Source organism: Xiphias gladius, chromosome 14, assembly GCF_016859285.1.
Source record: "Xiphias gladius isolate SHS-SW01 ecotype Sanya breed wild chromosome 14, ASM1685928v1, whole genome shotgun sequence".
Taxonomy (NCBI): Eukaryota; Metazoa; Chordata; class Actinopteri; order Istiophoriformes; family Xiphiidae; genus Xiphias; species Xiphias gladius.
This window is the reverse complement of record NC_053413.1, coordinates 7,714,859-7,726,953: the sequence shown is the minus strand read 5'-3', so window position 1 is coordinate 7,726,953 and position 12,095 is coordinate 7,714,859. Positions and strand designations below refer to the sequence as shown.

Below are 12,095 nucleotides of genomic sequence, written 5' to 3'. Positions count from 1 at the left end.
ATTCAAGCAAACAAACAATTATATAAAGGTTTCTGTAGCAATCTTGAATTTTGTGCTTTTGTGTTACTTAAACATTAGGGTTTTGAGCCTGGATTTATGAGGTTAGATCCTTAAGAGGGTTATTTCAGGATATAGGATAACACAACAAGCATTTCAGGCTTTGTTCACTCAAGGTGATTTATTATATAACCTCAAAATAGTGGTTTAATCTAGGACTACTTTGTTTACATCTTCACATGTTGCTGTTTTCATTTTAAATTTTAAGTTCTGATTACATTTTGTACCTGTTAATACTTTTCCTGTTTCCTTTCTTACATGGATCACGTCTTATCACACTTGCCGTATACAGTATACCGTCTATGGTAACATATCAAGAAGTACATATTGTCCACAAGCAGATTAAACAAGACAGACGTTGGCCATAAGCACAAACATTGAAAGGTTTCGAAACCAACTTCCACCATAGGCTGAAAGTCATAGTGGACGTGTTGTGTGTTCTAACTGGACAATGTTACTGGTCGGTCGCCCCCTCAGAGCTTCATCCTGTGATCCTAGGTACACAGGCTGAACTGATGACCTACTTCTTTTGCAAAAACCTTTCAGTGTAATTGCAGCAGATAGCTTAAATGCGTAGGTTACAGAAGGTATAGAACTACAAAATGAGGATTTTTACGAGTTCTGCTGTTTCAGACTTACAGGTGCTTATGTCCATTTGAACCCCCTCTCTCGAACACAGTGGAACCTTAAAACTACTCATGAAGATGATCACAATTTCAAGTGTCACATTCTGGTTTAAGATGTTATCAAATAAGGGAAACGGTTCTCAAATGTTGAACCCCCATCCTCACATGTCATTATGTAATGTGTCAGCCATTGCATTTCAATGAATTAAGGAAGCTGTGGAACAGTACATTTTTGGACTAGAAATGCATGCCATCTCTGTATGGTATCCGCAACAGATTTTGCCACAGAAAGAGATCATGAAAGGGAGTTACTGAAATAAGTGTAAGCCTTTAATGCTCATCACTAAAAAAAAAAAAAAATACTAAATGGACATTTTGCATTATGCACTTTCTGGTATTTAGTCTTTTTATGATTATACTGCTTTATATAGGCCATGTTAGTATTGTTTTAAATGATATCTTAAGGCTAAAACCAGGACTTTTTGAATTAAAATTTGTTTTAATATGTTTTTATTGTATGGCGAAGTTCTCCAACTCATCATCATCATCATCATCATCATCAGGTTACTCAAGGTAAAAACAAAGAAAAGCAGCAGAACACACAGTTAATATTTAGTGCCAACCATTTAGTCTTTGAGAAGTTGTTTACCTTCCGCTCTGTGTAGCCACATAGTTACTGCATGTTCAATATTAATGCCAAAATCTAAAGATCCTCGCAGGGGTACTTACATATGAAACTCTGAGATTTACAGCATCATTTCCAGAGTTAAGTTCTTCGGGTTTCAGAAGAAGGAACTGCCAAACCCTCCGTGCAAAACCCATGTCTTCTATTCAAGGATCATTCCGCTTCTTCACGGACCAGAACTCCAATCAACAGGGCACAGAAGTGTCACCAGGAAACTCAAAAACGACTTCTAGACAAACACCACAGGTCGGATCACCTGTTGTTTGACATTATGAAACCTGCCACAGGTGCGACGCGCGAGTTGTCCGCTCCCATGCCACTCGAGTGGCTCTTCCGTATTCATCCCACAGGGGAAAGGTGCCGAGCCGCACAAGTGTGGGGCGGATGCGGCGCTGTCTTCAGCAGCTGCGCGGCGGCGGCGGCGGCGGCAGAGGCGCAGCTCGATTTGCCCTTGAGCGAAGAGAGCATGAGGGAGGGAGGATGCTGCGGGACCGCGGAGGATTACCGCGCCTAAAGGCGCGCCATGTCACACTCAGACGTGACACGGGGGTGTAGTGAGAGCTGGCAGAGCTCCCAGAATACCAAGTAGCAAAACATTCAGTAGAAGGGACACAGGGGAGGAGAAGTTGACCTCCTCTGTGCGTAAAGACCTGACCTTGTATATGCTGACATAAAATGGGCCGCTTTCATTTGTCTAATCTTCAAGTGGTTCTTTTGTGATACACATTATAAGTGACCTAAGTTTTTGAGGCTATTGAGGACACGTTGGGGTCTTCCGAGTTTAGAGTGTGTTTTGATGCAAGGATGGGCAATCTAATGCTGCATTTACACCACATCTAACTTGATATTGCAGTTCAGAGACCGGGGACAACCAGGTGCTAAGGCCTTACATCAGTTGATTTCACTGTCGAGCCGAGGGAGGAGTTCATCAAGGAAATCACCTGCTGCGTGAGCTCGAGCTGGAATCAAACCCTGCCGCACTCGAATGAACCTTAAAACGGACGCGGCTTGGCGTCAGCTGCTTTTTCATGTCGTGCGTTTCCACTGGGCTAAGGGGTGGTGGTTTTTGATTAGCCTACTTAGCTGTGCGGCCTTCGCCCACAGTGTCGGCGCCTTATTGCACTCTCTAGTGGCCAATAACAGACTTTCTCTCTATACAGGAGGGCCTGGGTCATTGTGCTTGTGAGTGGGGCTTTTATGACAGAGCTGCAACATACTGAAGCCACCATAAGGGACCTACCGAGCTATCGTTGAGAATATCGAAGTCATGCCCTCACTTTTCTTTCGTAGTTTTGGGGGATTTTACGTTCCACCCCTTGTACCCATGTATTCTTTTTCACCAACATTATATTTCTGGCAGCATAACGAAGGCTTTGAAACAGCACAGGCTTTCAAATGCTTGATTCTGATACATGACCTCAGTATTTCTAAAACTGTGGCTACGTCCTGGTCCTGGGCACAATATGATGCAGTATTTCTGTTTGACAAGATTCTTGTCAAAACAGGCGGGTAAACATTTGTATTGCTCAAGTGTATTTAATTGCCTGAGGTGGAGGACGGTGTCAAACCACATTACCCATAAAGCTCAGGTGCATATGTTTTCTTTTTTTCCGGATGTAGCATCACATGAATTGACTGTCAACATGCAAGATGGCCACGCATCACAGGCAAAATGCTGCTGGGCGGAGAAAAGTACAGGTAATTTATTAAAGTTACATTACTGCTAAGTATTTGGCAACGGCAACATGAGGTTCTCTATCTTAAAAAGGTGCTTCGCGGAGACTTGACGTACGGAAAAAACCACCTGAAAAAGGCGCCGTTGCTGTTACGAGTCATGACTCAAGCCGGCTAACCTAGCTAGCTTAGCTTACATTAGGAGTTAGCGCCTCCTGTTAACGCTGGCATCTAAATGACTGCGTGCTTTTGGAAACATTTCTCATATAAGTACGTGGAAAATACATAATAACATACCTACCAAACTCATCAATTAGCACCAACGATTATTGTGCTGTTTGAGCAGCATTTTTATGCTGTTACTGCGTTAACGATAGCTTAGCTGCACTGTATACGGGCTTGGTCTAATTGCTGGGAATACGTACGTGTCTGGGTGGTTTTGTCGAGCACCCTGCCATTATACATTGTTACCAAATAAAAGCACGTTGTAAGTACTGAGTTTGTCCATTGTTAAAATGACTATACGGGGAATGAATTTCTAACTTATATATTTATATGTCATTTAGCTTGGCTACGTGTTTTCTTAGCTAGCTCTGCATGTCCTTATAATGCAAGTGCATCAAATTTAGCGTGTTAAAGCTTCGAAAATTAGACAAGGAAGCAGGTGCGCTCACTCCCTTATGTATGTTTCAGGTGTCATATGTCATTAGAGATGAGGTGGAGAAATACAATCGAAATGGGGTGAATGCACTCCAGCTAGACCCTGCGCTGAACCGGCTCTTCACTGCTGGGAGGGACTCTATCATCCGGATATGGAGTGTTTACCAGCACAAGGTAAAACTTCTGACTCTCTTAACCTATATTAAAATGAGCTATGTTTTCGCATCATTTTTTTCTTATTGTCACATGTCGACTGGTCTCAGGTTTTCCTCTCTGTCATTGCAGCAGGACCCGTACATTGCCTCTATGGAGCATCACACAGACTGGGTTAATGACATAGTTCTTTGTTGCAATGGAAAAACATGTGAGTTTGAATACTTACAGCTGTTTTAATTCTCATTTAGGCATTATGCAGCGTAGTTTCCAGCACTGCATTTAACATTCTGCTATTCTCACTGACTTTCTTCCATTTTTCAGTGATATCTGCCTCATCAGATACAACAGTCAAAGTATGGAATGCACACAAAGGGTTCTGTATGTCAACGTTACGAACACACAAGGACTATGTGAAGGCTTTGGCCTACGCTAAGGACAAGGAGCTGGTGGCGTCTGCAGGTCTGGACCGGCAGATCTTTCTTTGGGATGTGAACACACTAACAGCACTCACTGCTTCCAACAACACTGTTACCAGTAAGTACTGTTTGTCAATGTGTGTGACAGCTGTGCCCATTTCTTCCCTACATTTTGTAGTTTTGATTATTGTTCATTTGTACATGGACTAGTTTTCTGTAATAGCTTATATTTTTCAACTGAAGAAATTCTATACCTGTTGACTTATTCTGTTTTTGTTTTTTGCAACAGCCTCTTCATTGAGTGGGAACAAGGACTCTATCTACAGTCTGGCTATGAATCAGATGGGCACAGTCATTGTATCTGGATCCACAGAAAAGGTCTGGGCTCTCATCGGTGACACATGCTAATGGTTCCGTTAAACTAGATTATTGCACCATTCTGATTATTTCCCCTGTCATGTTAACATCTTAACCCGAATATTCAATTCAAATTTAGCCCTAGGTTATACTAAGCAAAAACTCAAATCACAGATCTGAAGTAAATTTCTCTTGAATTACTGTTGAATGTTTACATCTTAGTTTGATTTATACTGGTTTCTGGGTCATGTGTGCATCAGAAAGGTTACAGAGTAAACATGGTGCAGGGTTCTATTCCTATATATAATCAGTGCCAAGGGTATTGCTAATGGAGAAAAAATATTGGGTATCAAGGTGCTCTGTGAAATTCATCAGTATGAAAAAATTGAACATATCCAACAAAGTATCTCCATGATGTTCATAAGATGTTTCCTGTTGGCTACCACACATCTGTGAGGACATTAATGATATTAGTTAAGAAATAACAAAAACTGTTGCTACAGGAAAAGTCCAGTTACTGTGAAACATGTAAACACTTTAATTGAAATGTTGTCATATTTTGTGTATTGACTGTGTTCAAGTGCATGTAAATGAATGTCTTCTCTTTGTCTTTCTTCCTATGCGTGCTTTCTTTTTCTTCTTCAGGTTCTAAGAGTATGGGATCCTCGAACATGCGCAAAACTGATGAAGCTAAAAGGTCACACAGACAACGTCAAGTCGTTGCTGTTGAATCGAGATGGCACTCAGGTGACTGAAGATGTTTGATATTAACAGTGGTTGGCAGCTGTTTTAAAAAACTTTCTAAATTTGAATCTGCATCTTTCTGTTTTTTTCCCCACAGTGTCTGTCGGGCAGTTCAGACGGGACTATCCGCCTGTGGTCACTCGGCCAGCAGAGGTGTATCGCCACCTACCGGGTGCACGATGAAGGGGTGTGGGCCCTGCAGGTCAATGAGGCCTTTACACATGTCTATTCTGGAGGCAGGGACAAAAAGATCTACTGCACTGACCTGCGTAACCCAGACATCCGTGTGCTAATCTGTGAGGAAAAGGCCCCGGTGCTCAAAGTGAGACCACAGTACACATTAACCTGGAACAGATTTTCTGTTGTGCAATAATTAACTCTATATAATACAGTATTGAATGGACAAATTTGAAATGAAATAATTTTTCTGTGATTTTTATTGATTTTTCGTTTTAAAATGTTATTAATAAGCAGTACAGGTCCTGTCTGTATGCTGACCCTTGCTTTCAACTGGTGTCTGCGTACAGAGTAGATGTAAATACTGCGTCTGATAGTTTGTGTTTAATCCTTCTTTCTTTTCAACCGGGGTTTTGGGTTTTTGTTGTATGCATAGTACAGTACATGTTCTCTCTGTCATAACCAGAAAAAACCCTAAAGGGCATGTTACTGTACAGACATTAATTTCACATGCATGTATGTTTTGTTTTTGCTTATTCTTCGAGGCTTGTCCTGTGCTTTGGGGGCAATGACAACACTTATTTGAAGGAAAAGCTGTGCTGTATTGCATTTTTCAAAGTTAAAAAATCAGAATAATAACCCCAGTATTCTCCATGGTCATTCTTGGGGTCATAGCTAACCGTTTGGAGTCATTCAACCTTTTTGATGTCTTTCTTTTTTGCTCAGATGGAACTGGACAGATCTGCTGACCCGCCTCCAGCAATCTGGGTCTCAACCACCAAGTCATCCGTTAATAAATGGGTAAGCATGCGTGGCACCTCTGAGATCACTGGGCGACTGTCAACATAATGACTGGAATACAGTGTAGATACAGATTTATGCATATGGCAACGCCTAATGCTCTTCAGCTGTAATCCCCCTGTAATATGTGTAGAAATTTAAACCAGCTTTCTGATGGAGTGGGTGATAAACAAAAGATAATTGCATTACATTAATCACAGCTATTGTTGCAATGAAGAGTGAGGAAGCGATTTATTAAAATCCAGGGCAATCTCTAATGATTAATATGCTCTGTATGTATTTTTGGTGCAGTCTCTAAAGGGAATGCACAACTTCAGATCATCAGGAGAGTATGACAACGACTGCAGTACCCCTCTGACACCACTGTGTACTCAGCCAGAGCAAGTTATCAAAGGTAAACTAGTGTTGTTTGTTTTGTTTTTTTTATTCTGAAACTACAGTATTCTCGAAATCATTCTGTCTGGTGTTTTTCTTGTTTTGTTTTTGTTTTTTGTTTTTTTGTTTGTTTGTTTTTTTTTTAAAAGAAAAAATTCTCTGTTGTTTACAGGAGGTGCCAGTATTATCCAGTGCCACATTCTGAATGACAAGAGACACATACTCACCAAAGATACCAACAACAATGTGGCTTTCTGGGATGTCCTAAAGGTAACTTCATGCTGTAGTTAAGTTATTTAAGTATTTTAGAGTGTGATCACATCTGCCATTCTTTCATCCAATCCACAGGCAATCTTGTGGGTCTTGGAAGAGGACAGCCGTGGTTATTTGGTGCTTACCTGCCCTAATGAGCCTAGTGTAATCACTGCTGGTGATGTCTGTTTTGAATTGATGTTGTGTAATTTTTTTTCCCTTTAGGCTTGCAAGGGTGAAGATTTGGGGAAAGTGGAGTTTGATGAAGAGATTAAAAAGCGTTTCAAGATGGTCTATGTGCCAAATTGGTTCTCTGTTGATCTGAAAACTGGGGTGAGTGGCAAACCTGGTAATAATAAAAAAACTTGTAACTTTTTCTCAGAATCCTCTCTACCCATGGTTTAGTAGTCTTATAGTTGTGTTTTGCGATTCCCCTTTTTTTTTGGTGCTGAATAGATGCTCACTATCACATTGGATGAGAGCGACTGCTTCGCCGCCTGGGTGTCTGCAAAGGACGCAGGGTTTTCAAGCTCTGATGGATCCGATCCAAAGTGTAAAATATCTGACCTAATCGCATTTTATATACAAATACATATTAAATAGTGCAGGGCTGAGGCTGTAACTTAATATTGCGCAACTTTGACCCTTGGTCTTTGCAGTGAACCTGGGTGGACTGCTCCTGCAGGCTCTGCTAGAGTTTTGGCCCAGGACTCGCATTAACCCCATGGATGAGGAAGAGAACGAGGTGAACCATGGTAAGGAAATGGTTGACGGCCCATTCACTAAGATATTATTCTAAAATTCAATAAACCTCTGTAGTAATGATCCGGGAACTTGAGTGAGGTGTGTTTGTTCATTGTTCTACTTGGCCTCAAACTCACGTACACACATGTATGCGTGTGTGGCTGCACACTCATTTCCTACTGTTTTCCGTCAGCGCTCATTGTCCAAGGCATCTTTCAGTTTATCTTACAGCAGGATTGTGTTCTTGTGCCCACAGTGAATGGAGAGCAGGAGAACAGGGTCCAGAAAGGAAATGGATATTTCCAAGTGCCACCACACACACCAGTTATCTTTGGGGAAGCAGGAGGCAGAACTCTATTCAGGTATTTTTTCACTAAGAGACTTTTGTCTGTCAATGCAGGGTAAATGTAAATTTAGAGTGCTGGGCTTTGTAATGTAATCTTGTGTCATCACTCTATATTCGTCACATTGATTTGTCATATGGTATAGAATTGTTAATAGTTGAATCACTGATTGCAGCTTCTAATTTCCTCTGTCTTGTTTATGTGCTCCAGGTTGCTATGTAGAGATTCAGGTGGAGAGACTGAATCCATGCTGCTGAATGAGACAGTCCCACAGTGGGTTATTGACATAACAGTAGATGTGAGTATTATGGCTGTCTTCTTAAAGATATAGATTAGGTAAAGTGTCTTCAGAAAATGTGCGACAGTGAGGGAGCATGTGTTTTTATCTGGTTATCTGCATTGTCTCTATCTCGAAAAACGTTCTTTTCTTCCTTTCCCTCCCTCTAACTTCACCTTCTGTGAAAACCGTTCCCTTGTAACGTCATCCTCCACTGTGTTCCTTCCCTTTCTCTCTCTCCATCTCATCTTCTATCACTTAGGCCTTATCCACACTGCCAGGCCAGATCTGTTTTTTTGACATATCCAGATTGTATCCAGATTTATTCTAGAAAGTCTGGACAGCAAAAAACCAAATGAAAAGAGATTTTTGCAAATTGCATCAAAACCACAATTGAAGATGGTTTGAAATGTGATTCCAGGATTTCTACAGTTGCATCTCAGATCGGACACTGGCCACTCAAATCGGATTTCAAAATGTCTTTTGCATGGCACGACACACTACACGCAGTGAAGCCCATCAAATCCAGAGTGATGGAGTGAGCAGGGTCCATGCTGTTACTAGCAGAGTGCTTTCAGATAGTATAGTTTTTTTTGGTGCTATGAAGGTGTTTGTATTTTGTGTGTATATGTACAGTGCATTCAGAAAGTATTGAGACCCCTTCACTTTTTTCCCATTTTGTTATGTTTCAGCCTTACGCTAAAATCATTTCAATTCATTTTTTCCTCTCATCAACTACACTCAATACCCTATGATGACGAAACAAAAATAGAATTTTAGAAATTTTTGCAAATTTATTGAAATTGAAAAACTTAAATATCACATGGACATAAGTATTCAGACCCCTTGCTATAACACTTGAAATTCAGCTCAGGAGCCTCACATTTCTCTTGATTATCTTTGAGATGTTTCTACACTTTGAATTGAGTCCACCTGTGGTAAATTCCGGTGATTGGACATGATTTGGAAAGGCACACACCTGGCTATATAAGGTCTCATGCATATTAGAGCAAGGACCTTGGTAAGAGAGGTGACCAGGAACCTGATGGTCACTCTGGCTGACCTCCAGAGATCCTGTGTTAAGATGGGAGAAACTTCCAGAGGGACAACCATCACTGCTTCACTCCACCTATCAAGATTCTCTGGTCTGATGAAAGCAAGTCTGAACTGTTTGGCCTCAGTTCTAAGCTTCATGTCTGGAGGAAACCAGGCAGCGCTCATCGCCTGCCCAGTACCATCCCAACAGTGAAGCATGGTGGTGGCAGCATTGTGCTGTGGGTCTGTTTTTCAGCAGCAGGGACAGGGAGACTGGTTAGGGTTGAGGGAAAGCTGAACAGAGCGATATACAGAGAGATCCTAAATGAAAACCTTGTCCAGAGCACTCCGGGCCTCAGACTTGGCCGAACTTTCACCTTCCAACAGGACAATGACCCTAAGCACACAGCCAAGACAACACAGGAGTAGCCTAGGGACAACTCTGTGAATGTCCTAGAGTGGCCCAGCCAGAGCCCGGACTTGAACTCAATCGAACTTCTCTGGAGAGACCTGAAAATGGCTTATAGTCGACGGTCCCCATCTAACCTGACAGAGCTTGAGAGTATCTGCAGAGAAGAATGGCAGAGAGTCTCTGAATCCAGGTGTGCAAAGCTTGTTTTGTCACACCCAAGAAGACTCGAGGCTGTAATTACTGCCAAAGGTGCTTCAACTAAGTACTGAGTAAAGTGTCTTAATACTTATGACAATGTGAGAATTCAATTTTTCCTTTTTTTTTTTTTTAGTAAATTTGCCAACATTTCTAAAATTCTATTTTTGTCATTATGAGTGTAGTTGATGAGTGGGAAAAAATGAAATGATTTTAGCATAAGGCTGCAGTATAACAGAATGTGAAAAAAGTGAAGGGGTCTGAATACTTTCTGAATGCGCACTGTATGTGTGTGTATTGTATGGATGTGTGTGTGTGTGTGTGTGTGTGTGTGTGTGTGTGTGTGTGTGTCTAAAGCCTCTTTCATTCAGAGAAGCCAACACAAATCTAATTTTGTCAGTGGCATTGCCAGTTCCAAACTCAATCACAGTGCTTTTGACAAACCATCAGTTTGGCAGCTTGTACACTTATACAAAAATTCATGACTACTTTTGTTACTAAGCAACACAAAATGCTTCTCTGATTAATAATCATTAAAATAATATTAACTACAGAGGAAATCAGGTGATTTTTAGTTAGTTTTTTTTTTTTTTTTTAGATTTAAATGAGGGACCAAAGTGTATGTGTCTTGAATTCAGTTAATCAATTAAACATTATGTCTTTAGGTAAACACATAATGGTATTGAGTAGTTTCTAAAGTGGTTTACTACTGATTTACAATGCTGGTGAGAGCTGGTGGTTCATTTTGAAGAATTTAAGATTGACAATCTAAAATTTAAATTGAGGGGATGTTTTTTCCCAGGAGGAAGTTCCTACTTTTCTAAGTCCTTCCATGTATTTCCGCATTACATTTACATGTACTGTCCTCTTTCTGTTGCAGAAAAATATGCCCAAATTCAACAAAATCCCATTCTACCTCCAGCCCCATTCTTCTTCTGGTGCAAAAACTCTAAAGAAGTGAGCTTTTTCCTTATTTTATTTTCTCTTGTTGGATTTATGAAAACGTGCATTTCCTTTTAATATGTAAAGCACTGAGCAGAAAGCCAATTCATCCATACAGACACGGATGCTGCAGGGCTACAGTATGATACAGCCTGCCAGCTGAGAGCTGATTTTACCCTCTGTGCGTTCTGCAGGGATCGTCTCTCGGCCAGTGACATGCTCCAGGTGAGGAAGGTGATGGAGCACGTTTACGAGAAAATCATCAACCTGGACAATGAGTCGCAGACCACCAGCTCCACGGCGAACGATAAGCCCGGGGAGCAGGAGAAGGAGGAGGACATGGCCATGCTAGCCGAGGAGAAGATTGAGCTCATGTGTCAAGACCAGGTGGGCACACAGTCTTTGCCTGTACAACTCGACATGAGTACATCCTCTGCATCCTCAATTTATAGTTCATTTATTAACCATTATTTATTATTATTTTATTTTATTTTATCTCTGTACCAGGTTCTGGATCCCAACATGGACCTGCGAACAGTTAAACATTTTATCTGGAAAAGCGGAGGGGACTTGACGCTTCACTATAGGCAGAAGTCCACGTGAAAGTCAGAATTTTTAAAACAAGAACTCTTCATTTGCCAATCACCACCCACCTCTGACATATAGTACCCTAAGCCCCCATTATGTGGTCAACAGTCGCAGTATCAATGAGAATCCAGTAAAATTTGTGAGGACATGGCTCACGGTGTATCATAGGGAACTGACCATAACAGGCCGGAGCAGCCCACAGACACCTGGGAGACAAGTGGTCCATATTGTGTTTTTTTTTTTTTTCCAGTTTGAAGAATGGACTCTAATTATTTCTCAAGTACTCACAATTTTTTTTTTTTTTTTACATCTCTGACTGCTATATTAGTTTCTTTCCTCCTGACTGGCATTTTATTTTGAAGTGACTATGTTTGTGTCTGATTGTGTATATATGCACATGGATGTAGTAGACTGTTCTAGTACATTCCAGGAACTGTCCTTGTTCTACAAACACTCAACAACCGTCTCAGCAGTGTCACCAGTTTAGGAGTACACTTGGTCTCTGGGTAGCATCAAAGTCCCTCAAAGCAATCCTCATCTGCTCTGTTGTGGACGTCGTCCATCTTAACTTGAATTTA

General features: G+C 41.1%; 2 protein-coding genes across 5 annotated transcripts in view; one reads left to right on the top strand and one right to left on the bottom strand.

Moving 5' to 3' along the window:
• Positions 1 to 1,913, bottom strand: part of LOC120798554 (sodium channel protein type 4 subunit alpha B-like) — a 43,493-nt gene extending 41,580 nt beyond the window's left edge. Inside the window, exon 1 of the mRNA XM_040142909.1 lies at positions 1,413 to 1,913. The gene's annotated coding sequence lies outside the window, so the exon portion shown is untranslated. The remainder of the gene's footprint in view (positions 1 to 1,412) is intronic.
• Positions 1,914 to 2,223: 310 nt separating this feature from the next.
• On the top strand, positions 2,224 to 11,735 carry LOC120798553 (WD repeat-containing protein 48). 4 transcript variants are annotated; one of them, XM_040142905.1, is made up of 19 exons: positions 2,224 to 2,401; positions 2,989 to 3,066; positions 3,736 to 3,876; positions 3,988 to 4,066; positions 4,180 to 4,392; positions 4,564 to 4,652; positions 5,277 to 5,378; positions 5,473 to 5,697; positions 6,279 to 6,353; positions 6,645 to 6,747; positions 6,901 to 6,998; positions 7,206 to 7,313; positions 7,437 to 7,533; positions 7,640 to 7,735; positions 7,981 to 8,086; positions 8,279 to 8,366; positions 10,868 to 10,944; positions 11,124 to 11,316; positions 11,437 to 11,735. In XM_040142905.1, the coding sequence occupies exons 2-19, from the start codon at positions 3,019 to 3,021 to the stop codon at positions 11,530 to 11,532; spliced, it is 2,034 nt and encodes a 677-aa protein (XP_039998839.1). In that variant the 5' UTR covers positions 2,224 to 2,401; positions 2,989 to 3,018; the 3' UTR covers positions 11,533 to 11,735. The 4 variants fall into 4 exon arrangements, with proteins under 4 accessions (XP_039998839.1, XP_039998841.1, XP_039998838.1 ...); XM_040142907.1 differs by lacking the exon at positions 2,224 to 2,401 and adding an exon at positions 2,533 to 2,550 and having other exon boundaries at positions 3,991 to 4,066; XM_040142904.1 differs by lacking the exon at positions 2,224 to 2,401 and adding an exon at positions 2,533 to 2,550.
• The last annotated feature ends 360 nt before the right edge of the window (positions 11,736 to 12,095 follow it).

Coding starts and splice junctions, on each gene's coding strand:
- LOC120798553 (XM_040142905.1), top strand. CDS start 3,019: ATGGCCACGCATCACAGGCAAAATGCTGCTGGGCGGAGAAAAGTACAG. Junction 5,379..5,472: donor TGAATCGAGATGGCACTCAG/GTGACTGAAGAT, acceptor TTTTCCCCACAG/TGTCTGTCGGGCAGTTCAGA. Junction 8,367..10,867: donor TTATTGACATAACAGTAGAT/GTGAGTATTATG, acceptor TTTCTGTTGCAG/AAAAATATGCCCAAATTCAA.